This window comes from Neofelis nebulosa, chromosome 1 (genome assembly GCF_028018385.1).
Source record: "Neofelis nebulosa isolate mNeoNeb1 chromosome 1, mNeoNeb1.pri, whole genome shotgun sequence".
Classification (NCBI taxonomy): Eukaryota; Metazoa; Chordata; class Mammalia; order Carnivora; family Felidae; genus Neofelis; species Neofelis nebulosa.
Window position 1 is genome coordinate 8,799,865 of NC_080782.1, and position 14,731 is coordinate 8,814,595.

The window sequence follows — 14,731 nt, forward strand, 5'->3', positions numbered from 1 at the left end:
GGTGTGTTAATACGTTATACAGTAAGTGAAGATAACGTGATTGACTATTATGCATGCTTGTGCATTTGTATTTTGATAAGAAAACTCTTAGGAAATAAATATACATATATTTATATATTTATAACTACACACAAATATTCCTTAGCAGTCCCTTGCCCTGCCTGAGGACTGCGCCATTTTTCTAGAGTTATTAGGATGGCAAATGCTTCTGATAAGTAGCGTTGACCAAACTTTGGGCCACATGTAATGACAGCCCATTGGCCTGTGGCATCCTGCCACCATCTTTGCATCTAGTGTCAGGATTGATCTGCAAGCTGTGACATGAAGCAGCCACAGTATTCTCTGTCTGAAACTGACACATCGAGCAATCAGGCACTATCATTTGCTCAGGGTCACAAAGCTCAGAAAAGGCAGAGACTGAGTTTGAGTTGTAACTTGAATCAAAGCCTCTTAAATTTAGAGGGAGATGAGATCAAACGAAGGGTTCATTCAAGGAAGTGATTTCCATTATGATTTCTTCCCCAGTCATGCAAGGCCCTACTCTGAGACTCGTCCTGACGTGACTCAACTTTTGAAACTTTCCTCTGGTTGAAAGCAAAAGGTAACTTCACTTCAAGTCTAGTCCAGCCTGAATTCCTTCTGAGCAACATTGGGGACACCTATGGACGGGGAGGAAAGAGACAGTGATGTTCATTCCTAAGACTCTCAAAAGAAGGGATGGGTCTGCCCATATGTCAGCAGCCAGCTCCTGGGAGGTGTTGTCAGGGCTTGTCCCCAAGGGCTGGGGATGTCCCACCTGAGAAAGAAGGCGTTGCTGCAGCAGTGGAAACAAAGAACGACAGAGAAGACACAAGAAGGCAGATATTGGAAGCTAGAGCAAGAAGGGAGGATGTAGTTGTGTGACAATGCTGAGGACAGTATGTGCAGTGCCTGTGATACTGAGCTTCTGAGAATTCTCTGTGTCTTATTAACATCGTTTTAAAGAAAGTGAATGCGAGACAGTGATTTATGTGTCTTCCAAGCCCCAGGCTTTTATATTAAATGAAATGAAAAATGGATGGCAGAGGTTCAAACTTCCTCTCTTGATATTTTCCCCATATGCCCTCATTCTCCCATTTGACTACACTCTTCTATGCAATAAGACAAGTTAGCTCATGTAATGGTTAGTGACTAAACTCAAGAATTCTTTGCTATGGTGAATCCTTTTCTACCCAAAATGAGGGTCGTGGAAATTTTCCATGAAAACCAATCAGGAACAGTGTGTATTTTCAAGAATTCAGAGACAAAGGCCCTCCTAATCTCCTAATCTCCTTCCCCATTGTCCCTTTTGGCCAAAGAGACCCAGCAATACTATTCTACTCTGTAAGCCCGTAGGTTAAAAATGAAAGAGGTTCTTTTCCTTTGGGGACTGGACCAACTACAACATTATAGGGGTTTGCATGGGTTTTGAAACAAGGTGCTTGGGTATTAGCTCCCTTAACAGGAAACAACAGAGCTTGGGAAAGCATCCACATGTCACAATCTCCCCTGAAAACAAAATAGCTCAGCTACACAGATAGAATGGAAAGCATATCACAGCATTTTCAATGACCATACTTACATCTATTCATCTATACTTTGTAGTGATCTTCAAGGACTCCCGAGCCCTTGAGACTTTTTAAAAGGAATACCATTCTATGTCCAACAGTTCAATGGAACTGGTCTTTCTCTAACATCCTCAAAGACTGTATTGGAACTGCATATCTCACAACTGGATTTCTATTCCTTTCTAAGGACGTGCTCATAATTCCAGATTTCCTCTTTATGATAATGAACTAGTCATACCTTCCAGCTCCCTGCAGCCAAGTTCTGCAGGGCACCTGCCGCCCCTTCCAGCGTGTCTGCGTTTGAGCACTCAGAGAGCAGTGTGAGGTAGGGTTTGACTATTGATGGGTGCCACAGCATCTGGATCCCTTTTGGTGGTTCTGCACAGTCTGGAAGAGGTCCTACTCCATCCCACTGGTGGAAAAAAAAATAAGAGAGTAAACATTTTTAACATCGTTACACTTCCCAACTTTGCCTTCTGTAAACGTGACACACAGAAACAAAAACACACACGACGTTTGGTGAACATCGATTGCGCGCAGGGTAGTGCCTTCGTAAGCCAAAAATGAGAGAGCCACTCCTGTCCACCAAGAGCTTAGGATGGAAAGTGAAAGGCTGTAGAGCATGAACATAAGTGAATGTAATTGGCAGGAGAACGCATAAGCTCTGTAAGAACGGTGCCAGCACATTGCTGTTAAAAGGAAGAGGAAATAAATTAATTTTGGTGGGCAGAGTGGACGAAAGCCAAAGATCAAGGTGGCATGTCTTACAGTTAGCATACTACTAGCATAACAGAGTACATAGCAACACTCAAATGCCTTCAATTCTTATGCCTAAGTGCCAGCTGATAAATTCTTATATAACTCCTAAAATACATATTTGTCGGACTTTGAATTCCATCACTGCATTATAGACATCACAAAAAGAGACAATTGCTATCACGTATCAGATGCATTGACCTAGCTAACGGCAAATCTAGATTTTATGGCGATACTGATCGTTCAGTTGGCTTTGAATTGGATCTAATGAATAATAAGAGAATGTGTAATTAAAAATTAAAACAAATAATTTCAAAACTACCACTTACTGCACAAGAGAATATCAGCAGCCCATTAAAAATGGTAGTTATGATGACCGTGTAGCAATGTGTCTGGACAAATAATAAAAGTAAAATGAACAAAGCAGGATGCAAAGCGGTATGTGGTTTGTGCTTTACAGCAAGTAAAATGCGCCACAGAAACACGCATGGTAATAAAAACTCATTAACAAAGTGTTCATGTCTTTCCTTTTTTCCACAGTTCAAGTTTTCTGTTCCTCTTAGGATTTTAAAAATATGAAAAATTATAATAGTGATTCTGATCTTTGATCACAAACAACCTTTGTCTTTTGGGAAAGATAAAGGCAATAAATACAATGAGAGTAGAAATGAAGTGAACTCTATGTTTAGAAAAAATACTCGCATATTTACTTCTGAGAAAAGTCCCAGGAAAACAAAATCATCCTTCACAATTTCAGGGTAGGGAGACTAATTTATTTTACTCCTTATTTGTGTTTATTAATGGCTGCTTAACATATAGTCTAAATGACATATACTAAACTTCCCTGCACATATTTGGGCCCATATCTGTACATGTATGTGTGTACACATCTATGTATAAATACACAATCATAACTGTATTTCAAAACCTGTGTTTCTTAGTTCTAAAAATTTTACTGGAGCACAAGCTTACTTCATATCCTTGGAACATAAAGATGGAAGTGTTGATAGGGAAAGTGTAAAGTTATTTAACTGTCACAAATCATTTTAAGAATTGCATTATTTTCCACAAGAAAAATTAAAAACTCATGTCTTCTTTTTCTCAACTATGCCACAGCTTAGTTTAAGCGAAGGCCAAAGCTCAGAGATGAATATCCCAAGGATGGACGTTGAACATCCCACAAAAGGTCATCTTCAATGAGAGTGTCACTCAATTTCAACGTTGTAACAAGGACACTCAACGTGGGGGAATCTGCTTATGCTTTTAACCAAAGCCACTTCTAAACCATTCCGAAATGACTTTGCGCCTGTGTAAGCCTACTAATGAAACCAGTACATTTCTTGTAAGTACAAAAAGTAACAACATTGGAAGTGAACCAGCCTTGTCACATTACTCCTGGTTCGTTATTTGAGACGGGCTCGCTACACTGGGTAGAAAGGTAGTGCCAGGGAAAGAGACCAGTCATTCTGCAGGTTTGCTGACTTCCATGATGAAGCAGGGGTAATACTGACTCGTCCAGAGAAACCAGTTTGGGGAACTGAATGTCTCTGCTGGTGCAACAGGAAATGTAAAATTACTTTATATAAGCTTTTTTTTCATGGTTTATTTGGTCATCTCCTTAAAACTTTTTTTGAAGTTTATTTCTTTATTTTGAGAGAGAGAGAGAGAGAGAGACAGAGAGAGAGAGAGAGAGAACAGGAGAGGGGCAGAGAGAGAGGAAGACAGAGAATCCCAAGCAGACTCTGCACCGTCAGTACAGAGCCCCATGCAGGGTTCAAACGCATGAACCGAGAGATCATGACCTGAGCTGAAATCAAGAGTCAGAAGCTTAACCTACTGAATCACCCAGGTGCCCCCTTCAAACTTTTAAGCTACTGTCTTCAAATAAAGATTTGATAATATTCAGAACAACCATATTATGCAATTTGAAACTCAGTAGGCATGGCATTTCCCTATCATGTAGGAAGAACTAATGTAACAGCTGGAGGTGCCCAGGAGTAGTGTTTGCACGCTGGTTACAAAATGCGATAGCCAAACTCTAAGAACAGAAAGGAGCTGTGTTATCATTTGCTGGGTTCATCTTGTTCTCCTTTCCTAACTTCTTCACAATAAAATAGGATAAATGGCTAAATCAGTAGACAATTTTCTTCTGCTCTGACATGTGATCTATGTAGCTCTTAAATATCTTTTATTACAATCCTTTCTTAATGGCTACAAAGAGAATCTGAAGGAAATAAAAGGAAAACTGATGTGAATACGGATAATCTTTGGTGGCAACTAGAAATGAAGTTCAAAGGGGATTCTCTGCTATTTCGGAACATTGATGGCACCCTGGTGTGTCAATACCAAAGAAAAAGAGTTATTTCAAAGCCACTCAATGTGTGTGGCTTTCATCTGGGTACATTATTTCAAACTTTTACTGAGTTAACAGGGAAAGATTTATCAATTGTCTATTAAAAATAGACTTTTACCACCTATAAAAAGACCTGAAGTCTTCTCTAAGAGTGTGCCAACGTACTTGACATTATGCTGCCTGGAAAATCAACTCCAACAGGACCCTAGGGTGACAGTGACATCAGGATCTGACTTCGGTCATGAACACTCTGCCCATGCAAACTTTTAGGGCTAAGCTTCTTCTGGAGTGAGGCTCTGTGACAAGTCATGGGATATGCAATTTTATCACCAAAGTGGAAACACATCATTTACAAATTGAAACCCCAGATGCATCCATCCTAAACTTGCTATAAGACTAGCGCGTGGACAGAAGGCAAGTTGTGGCTACATCTTTCATATAATCGACCCACTGATCATCCAGCTATGTAGTCCTACGAACACAGGACTGAATTTGTAAGCCTTAAGCCAATTGTTTTGGACTATATCTTGAGGGCACATTACCAAACATTGTCTAAGAGCTTGAAATATGAGAAAAATAAAGATGCAAAATGTCATCAAGTCAGGACAGAGAACTTTCTTTGTGACAAAGACGGGTCACAATCAAGAAGACAAAATATTTCCAGGAAACTAACAGGAGCAAAGGTAGCAGAATATTTTTGATTTACTATCTGCATTACTGCCAAATTATGACATACACACACTTCTATGTATATACATATATTTCCGTATTTTCGTATCTTCATTTATCAGGCTGAAGATTAAAAATCAAGCAGAGAGTAGCTAAAGAAGGGAAAGCAAAAGAAAAAGGAGAAAGGCCTATGCGGTTTAAAAAAAAAATCTGGCTTCGGGAAGGTTTCAGTGAAACCCTCCCTTATTCTTGGTAGTAAATTTTACTTTTATGCTCGAGAGTTAACGTTCCTCAGTTTTGTGCACAGTTTTCTTTTCATCGGTTATATTTTAACAAAACTTGCAAAAGTTCTAGAAGCCCTCGATTCTTAGAGTTATTACTTAAATGTTCAAACTACACTTTGTACAGGTGATTCACATGTTGTTACACAGGAAGAGAATGCCAGAGAATTTATTTCTGGCATTAACACTGCCCTCACTCATTGTCTGGTTTGTAGTAATTTAGAATTTTACATATACAGTTAGAGCTCAAGAAGCTAAGAACTGAGTGCATTACACCAGAGTCTTTCAGATTTTTTTTAAAGGATAATGCTTTGGAATGAATGTTTGTGGCCCCCTTCCTCCAATTTCTTATGTTAAAAGCCTCAACACCCAATCTGATGGTGTTTGGATGCAGGGCCTTTGAAAAGTGATTGGGTCGAGATGAGGTCATGAGCATGGAACCCCCATGTTGGGATTAGTGTCCCTATAAAGAAATGAAGTGACCCAGAGTTTTTCTCTTTTCCATCTTGTAAGGGTGTGGCAAGAAGGGGTCATCTGTGAACCAGGAAGAGGCTCTCAGCAGACACCAAATCTACCGGTACCTTCATCTGGGACTTCCAGATAAATTTCTGTTGTTTATGTCCTCCCTCCCCCGCCCCCCCCCCCCCCCCGCCCACTGTTTTTGGTATTTTGTTACGGCAGCCTGAGCAGACTAAGCCATAATCACAGTAAGGATTAAGTACATTTGGTGTAGTAGGATCCTTCTGATCCTTCTGGCTTCCCCATGACCTTTCCGCCATGGAGCTCCCTCGGGGACAAGCTGTCAGCAAAGCAAGGAGAGTGCGTGGCAGGATTATGTTGACAGTAAATCACAGAGCAAATCAATTGGTTTTATCGCCCCAAATAGTGCCACACTCGATAACATACCATCAGCGCTTTTCTCTGCTGATCTTAAATGTGTAACTGTATGACTGACATCAATAAAGCAAATCAATCAACAGTCTCTATCATTCATTTTCTAAAACTGCATAGAATTGAAAATAAGGTATTCTCCTGTTCAAGAAGGTAATGCTTAAATCTTTTTGGAAAGGAAGAGAATAACAAGCCTCTGTGCTACAAGCCAAGGAGCTGCTGACTTTTGGACATGATGTTTCTGCTATGGTCATAGTCAGGGGAGGAGAGATATACTGGCCACAGTTAAGAAATGTCCGCTTGGGAAGAAAGTTACACAGGTGCGGGGCTGTGTCCAATGTGTGGCTTAAACAAACAAACGGACCAACAAAAAACAAGGTGAAAGCTTTTCTTTGGACTTGGTTTCCATACTTTTGTTTCCCCACGCAGCTTAAATTCTATTTAAAAGGTTTCTTAGTTGGCTGCAGTATGGAAGAGAGTAGAAGCCACTTTCTCCTTATATGAAGAGAACGGTGTAAGTTGGGGATAAAAATCCAAACGTTCCCAAACCAGAAAGCAAAGATGTCCATAAACCAAGACTTTGTGGGTTTTTTTTGTTTTTAATTTTTTTTAATGCTTATTTATTTTTGACACAGAGAGAGAGAGAGACACAGAGCATGAGCGGGGGAGGGGCAGAGAGAGAGGGGGACACAGAATCTGAAGCAGGCTCCAGGCTCCCAGCTGTCAGCACAGAGCCCGATGCGGGGCTCGATCTCATGAACCTTGAGATCATGACCTGAGCTCAAGTCAGATGGTTACCCGACTGAGCCTCCCAGGCGCCCCTTTAAACCAAGACTTTGTAAACATGGGCTTCTCTCAGGGATGGTGGCTCACAGAGCACTCTAATTATCGCATTCATAAAAGCCCCTACTAGTGAGAAAAATTAACGAGAGCCTTTCAGCTCTTCCCCTTCTGCCAAGTTTACAACTGCCCAGCCTCCGTTCTGTCACACTGGGCTGGCTTCCACAGAGATGCAGAGGAGAGCTCCCCGAGGCTGGGGGAAGCGTCTACAGTCCAGAGGTGCAGAGATACCCCGCTCCTCTCTCCATATGTCGCAGCCGTGCAAGGCCACGTAAGGAGAAGAGCTTCTCCTGCTCGGCTGTGTCTTCACAAACAGAAAAGCCTTCTTCGCCATTGCGACGCATCTCTGTTGCCCATATTTCTCCACCATTGAGAGGGCATCACCGTCACTACCCTTGTGCAGGCCAGGTTTTGTTCCGAAGGGATCTGGGTGAAATATACAACAGGCCAAGGAAACTGCGTGGATCTTCAGCAGCAGGGGAACATTGACCTTAAAATCCCACTCTTCCCTCCCAGCTGAAGGCACACCTCGTGTGTCAGAAGAGAAGATAGCTCAGAGATGTGAACTGGCAGGCATGTCCTCTTACACCCGGCTCCGTTTAATCAGGCGTCAGCCTGTACACATACTTTAAAAAGCAACAACGTAAACATAAGTCCATCCTCTGTCTGCCAGTTTTGCTTGGCTTGGTTTGAACAGCCGAGTTGCTAATAGATCTTCCCTCGACAGGGTTTCCTTAGCACTTCCAGCTTTTGGGGGGATTAAGGGAAAAGGAGGCAGGGGATAGAAGTTCTGGTTATGAAGAAACTCGGAGCGATGCTAAAGAGCCAGGAGAGAGATGATTCTTACGTTGACTCTTGGGAATTTTGAATAAGAGGGTGGCTCAGGTGTGTGAACTCCCCTGGTCACTGTTCGGAAGACGTAGATTACAGGGAGGGCGGAATCCGTGCAAAAACGGGACAGAGGTGGTGGCCAAGGAGCCGTATTTATGCGGCACACATGGTCTCTCGGCTCTCCTTGAAGACACAAAGCGTTTTGCATTTGAGAGGTTAGAAACCTATGTTCAAGTGGCAGGATTCTTTTCTGAATCAAGTATCAGAATAAAGAGATTCAGGGATAGATAGCCTTGCTAATTCTCTGTCAGTGTGGAGCCAAGGGGCATTGTGTGAGGGTGACGGGCACCCACAATCGTTTGCTCAGAACCACCCGCCCCTTAGGAAGAGGTGGGAGGGAGGCCGGCGATACTGCCCTGCTCCAGAGACCTACACGATGACACCACTGTGCTGTGCCCCACAGAGTTATCGAGGCTGGGCCACATCACCAGGCTTATGCGCCCTTTCTCCCAGCCATTGTGACGGAACCAACCAGAACACCACTAAGACCCCTCTAGAATTCTCTCTGCTCCTAACTTCTCATCCACATCTAGGAAAACCTGGGCCAGGAACCTCTCCATTACTTTCTTTTTACTTTTTCCATTACCTTCCTTTTAAAGGCACTCTGTCCTTGACATGCCAACCTGCCTCAGAGAATCCCATAGTCTTGTTTGTTAATATCTTTGCTGATACACCCCTGAAAGACAGTCTCATACAGTGGTTCTTGACTGAAGGGATTTTATCATCCAAGGGAACGACTGGCAATGTCTGAAGACATTGTTGGTGGTCACAACCGGGGGGAAGGGGTACTGCTGGCATCTACTGGGTAGAGGACAGGAATGCTGATAACGTCCTACAAGGCACAGGACAGCCCCCACAACAGAGAATTATCTGGCTCAAAATGTCAAGAGTGGCCAGGCTGAGGAACCCTGATCTAGTAGTATATAACAGAGTATTTATTAATGGCATGGAGTACTGAATGGTCAAATGTCAACAAGGAAAGTAAAGGGGAAGCCTAATTCAGAGTTTTAAGTCTGCAAACTCACTAAAAGCAGAAAACCAGCACTTTTTTTGTTGATGGGATATAGTTCATATGAGAGGCACAGAAGTAGGAAGAGAATCTCATTCACTCATGCGTAGTGACAAAGGAGAGTCACTGCACAGAAAGGCACGGCCGTGATTTTGCAGGCTCATGTGACTTATTGCTTGCAGGACATGAAATACCGTGTCTTGGGTCACCAAGCTCCTGGCATACGGTGACGTGAAGCTACAGTGAGACCGAGCGGGAGCCAGCCGGGAGGAGCAAGCAGCCACCGAAATAAGCCGATGGCTGGAAAAGAAATGGTATTAAGCAGCAAAAGAAAAAGTATGGCTCACTAATAAAATGAAAACTGGAAGAAAGAAAGGCGACCCGTGCTATTCTGAAATGAGAACTTAAAAGCATCAGGAATGTCACGAGGGGCAGACCCATCAGTGATAATAAACCAAATCCAAATGTGCCTCGACTGTCGCTGCCATCCAGAGCGATTAGGACAAATTCTGGCTTATGTATCCCAAGCCTTGAACACATGAACTTGGTCTCCACATTTCCCTTTTAAGGATGAATCCCTGAAAAGCGATGAAGGGTGTAGGCGAGACTTCACTACACAAGTTTGTCACAGTTTGCACTAGCTAAAATTCGGAAGCCGCCAAATTTGCTGCTCATCAGGGATTGGTTCCCACACCACGAGCACGTGGGTTCACGCAGCACACGTGGCTGTAGGTGTGTTCCTACCGCGCGATTCTTGGCAGCCTTTCCACGTTCCGCTGGTGACTGCTGGCCAGGACAGAGGTCACGCTGAGGCCAGGGATAAACGAGTGCACAACGGTGCGCAGCTGGAGACAGAGTGGGTGCTGCGCTCACCCCTGTCCTCCGTGGCGTGCCCAGGTGGGCAGCGGGCGCGGCCCCGAGTGCAGGTAACCAGGGGCTGCACTGTTTGCCGAGGAATCGCGAACCGAGAAACGAATAAAAAGTGAACTTTTCTTACCATGCGCAGGTAACTCTACACAGTATTCCTCCTCCCGGGGACAAAAAGCTCTTGCTGACTCCCTTAAGCATGCCACTACACCCCCTTTTCCTGAGCGAAGGGAATGCCCAAGGGTCATGGCTTCCCCACAAACACATCACACATCCCGCCTACCGTGCACTTCGGGGGCTAAGGTGACCCAATGCAGACCAAAGAGGGGGTGAGTGGCAGTGATATACGTGACTTTCAGTAGGGCACTCTGCTCCATCCTGTCGACTTTGTGCCATTTCTGCTCCTGGACGGCGGACAGGAAGAGCCACCTTGGACCACGAGGAGGAGGAATTATCCGAAAGAGAAGACCATGACAGATCTAAGAGCCTCCGAAGACTGGGGATGACGGCGGCCAGCAGCATCGACCTCCACATTACTGGGAAGGACACTTATCTATTCTCAGGACACTTATAAACCCTAAGGACGCCTATAAAGTCTACGGGTTTGGCTGTCTGACATGTGGCCTGACTCATACGCACAGCAGTGTACTTAAAATTGTCTTTTGAAGGGTTAAACAAAGCTGTGCATAAATATGGATAGAAGAAGTTTTGAAAGGATATATGCCTGGTATAAATTCCAATCACAGCTCTGTCTAGGAGGGGGATGGTGGGGGCGGGGTGTCTGTGTTACTTTCATCTCACGGCTTATTACTATTTTATTTCTGTATAATTTACATGTTATGCGTGCACGTATATACCGGTATATTTATGTTTGTTTATAATTAACATCCGTTTTGGCCAAGATAAGGAGAAACTTATTTAAAATTCAAATCTCCAACGTGATCTAACTTAGCAGTGAAATTCGTTTGTGTGCTTTGGGATACTGACCACTATTTAGCGTCACAGTCTCATTCCTGTGCATCTGTCACATCTGTGTGATGCAGTGGGCAATGTGTCACACTCACGGAGAAGTGATACCAGATAGCAAGTCCTGAAAATCCCAGCAAACCTTTCAGGTGATGGGGTTTCATGACGCCTCACGCCATTTACGTATGTCATGTGTTAACACCCTCAGAACAAAGCATCGTTGAGTCTGGCATGATCAAAAGTGTTGCTTCTCCAGGGGTACTTTGAGACGCACCCATATCCATTTGTTGACACAAATCCTCAGGTTTTAGATGATCATCACGATGCACAATGTTTGTTAGATTTGGTGGTCCCTACAGATTCAGAACATTGACTAACGTCATAAAATACAGCACTACCACGAGAAGCCAGAGAGCAGTTTGGACCAAAAGTGGAGAGAGAAGGTCCATGGAATACCCTTGGCTCGCAGCGGCTCCTGCAGCCCAAGTGTCACCGGGAAAGAAATGGATGTGACTGGGACAAGTCACAGGTTTCAATGTCTACTTGACACGAGGGGTAGAGGCTGCTGCGGACCCCAGACCGAGCATCACTCAGCACAGCTGGTTCTGGGTGTTGGGCTAGAAATGGACAGAAACCGGATGCGCCCAGTCCCCCGCCTCAGCAGATCCACTCTCCATGGGCGTCAACAACTGTACATAACTCACAATGTGACTGGCATGAGGGGGGGAGTTTAAATAAAGCCATGTGCAAGTAGATTAGAAGATGGGTAACTTTTTACTTGGAAGAAGTCCTGAAAGAGCGGAAGAGATGTTTTTATTTGACCTTAAAGGATAGTCGTCCAAGCAGTGGACGGAGGGGAGGGGAAGTCCGCAGAGGAGGAGCACGAGCGAAAGGTTAGAGGCTGGCCTGTGGGACAAAGGATGGGCAGGTGGGAGCCCCTGGAGGTTCCTCCAAGACACGCCCATCGTCATGGGGAACAAAAGAAGGCATTCAAGATTTTACATGGAATCCCGTTACTATCGCTTTGGCGTACAAAACAGCATGGTGGTATCATGAGTGAAACTTCCCGCTGGCCCATGCATTTGACATTTACAGCGTAAGAAAGAAGTGAACAGGAGCTTAAATTGACCACAGCGCACTAGACCGTGAAACAAAGATGACCGGGAGAGGGAACATGAGCACGTGAGAAGAGGCTCAGAATCATCTTTGAATTGTCAGAGGTCTATGTCCTCACCCACGTGGATACATCTATATCCACGTGAATAAAACATTCACAAGGGATATTCCAACAGAAGGGAGAAGTTTTGACTTCTAGGTCATCTTGCTTGTCTTGTTTTTTTGTTTCTGGTTTTGTTTTTTTCCCCCTCAGCGGTTTCTCTGCAGTGTCAAGTTCACACTGAGTGGGGTCTTGAAGCCTCAGGTCTGCTCTGGCCAGTAGCCAGCGGTATCCTGTGACTTCAAGTCCATTTTCGAGTACCACTAACCCCAGGACATCATCCCGGGAAGTTTGGCCGTCTCCCAAATTGGAGAACAAAAGATGCTTATTTCTACAAAAGGTGGGAAAGTAAATACACAGACTTTGTCTACTTGCATTTCCCTGGATCCCAATCTCTGGATTGCCCGTCCTGCCCCACCGTGCCCAGCTGCTGGCACAGAGCCCTGCTGGAGAAGGTGGAGCCCCTGCCAGGTGACATGTGCCTTTGGGCACGTGATGTGTACATTGTTTGGTGGGGCGGGGGTAGGGTTCTGCCCGAAAAGGGCTAGAGAGACCAGCAATTTCTTATAATCTGGCAACAGGCACTGAACCCGGAGTCAGAAATCAATAAATTTGCAAAGCCCTTTTGGACCAGAAGATGATGCCCAGAAATGTTAACCATCATGGTGTGATGGTTCCAGGATGATTCAACAGCAGCCATTTCTTGAAAGAAGAGCATGAATGAAGCCTATCTTTGTACCCTACATCTTCTTGAATTATTTCAATTAAGTATCCGAAGGATAAAGTTTCTGAGATTTTTTATTATAACTAAATCTGACCCTCATAGTGTCAGAGAATTTTCCTAAGGTATAGAATAACAATGCTAGAGGTAAGATCAACATAAAATTCTGGGATATAGCAAAGCCCCAGAGGCAATCATTAAACCAGTTATGATTTTTATCACTTTGGCTTCCTCGTAAAATCTCTGATTTCTCTGTCCTGGGCAGTATCTGTTGCAGATTAGACAAACTTTCCTTGTACCTTTCTCTGGTGTCTCAAATGGAAGAAGGAAAACAAATACATTCTTATAAGCAAACACTGACTTAATCACTTCGTGCTTTTCAAAATATTATTTTCTAGATGGCATTTGAAAAGATTATAAATGTAATGCCTGTTTGAAAATTTGTAAATACAAAAGTACGAAACAATCAGTAGCCTTTGTCTTTGATGTTACTGTACTTTCCCTAGAAATACATACATGTATATATACAAATACAAATATATATAAATATATAATAATGAATGTATTATATATAAATAATAAAAATATATACATATGTATTTTATATTTGCATGTGATACACCTTTTGCAAACCTGGCCAGGTTTATCAACATCATACGTATCTCTATATACACTCCCATTTTTATATCATTTTCCTCCACTTTGTATTCCACATGCTCTCTTGTCACTACATAGTCTTTGAAAACCTGACTTCATGAGCAACAGATTCCAGACACTGGATATCTGACAATCATTAAAGCTGTAAACCTACAACTTTCTGGAAGCTTCTAGATGAGTTACGCCAGTCTGCAGGCTCTGAAGGTAACCTTGTGTTCTGGTGTTAGCAAGGATGGGGATCCTTTGTCCTAGACAGACCCGAGGACATTTCCATTTCTCACCTTGCAGCAACCAGTTAACAGTGATGAATTAGGGCCTTGGTTCCTCCTCTCACTGGAGGCAGCTGGCATTTAATTCCTTTAGACGACTTGGAATGGCTGCCTGGTTTCCCCAAGTGCAAAGCACATTCCTCAAGAAGGAAGGTTTCCCTGTTGAGACCCAGACTGGTGCATATGCCCATCCTTCCCAGCAGGTGGCGCCATCTAGACTCAGTTCTCTCCTGGGGACCAGTCACCAGGCTGGGGGCCAACTGGATGTGAGGGCGTCTTCCTATCCCTCTTCTTCATGCCAGATGCTGGTGCTCTCCTCCCCATCTCCAGACCTTTCAGCTGTGCCTCCCTTCCATCCGTTTTAAATGGAAGATGGCTTCTACTTTTGGCTGTTCTTTCTACTTTTGACTGAACTTGACAAAACATCCTAAATGACTTTCAAACAACCATAATTATTATCTGTTTACACCCTCACTAAAATGTTTCATAAGATACTTTTATTATGTGAGAGCACAGTTCAAAGTCTTTTACGTAACTATCACTTGACTGAAACCATGGCTTTGATGTTTCTTCATAAGCAACAATGTTCTGTATTCTAACATGGCTGTTTCAGCAAAACTTTCTTAAAGAAATCCTTTTTGTCTCCTTGAAAATATTGTGAGAAAAAGATGGGACAAATGACCCTTATAAATTTTCACTTAGACTTTTGGCAAAAATGATAAAAGTGCTTTAATCTCTTCATCTTACTCAACTTAGAAA

At 43.4% G+C, this 14,731-nt stretch overlaps 1 protein-coding gene across 7 annotated transcripts in view; it reads right to left on the bottom strand.

Annotated features, from left to right (window-relative positions):
- CTNND2 (catenin delta 2) overlaps positions 1-14,731 on the bottom strand; it is a 947,889-nt gene that overhangs the window by 114,497 nt on the left and 818,661 nt on the right. For all 7 annotated transcript variants that reach the window (XM_058715770.1, XM_058715751.1, XM_058715761.1 and 4 more), the window contains one exon: positions 1,825-1,998. In XM_058715770.1, the coding sequence (XP_058571753.1) occupies positions 1,825-1,998 (174 nt within the window). The remainder of the gene's footprint in view (positions 1-1,824; positions 1,999-14,731) is intronic.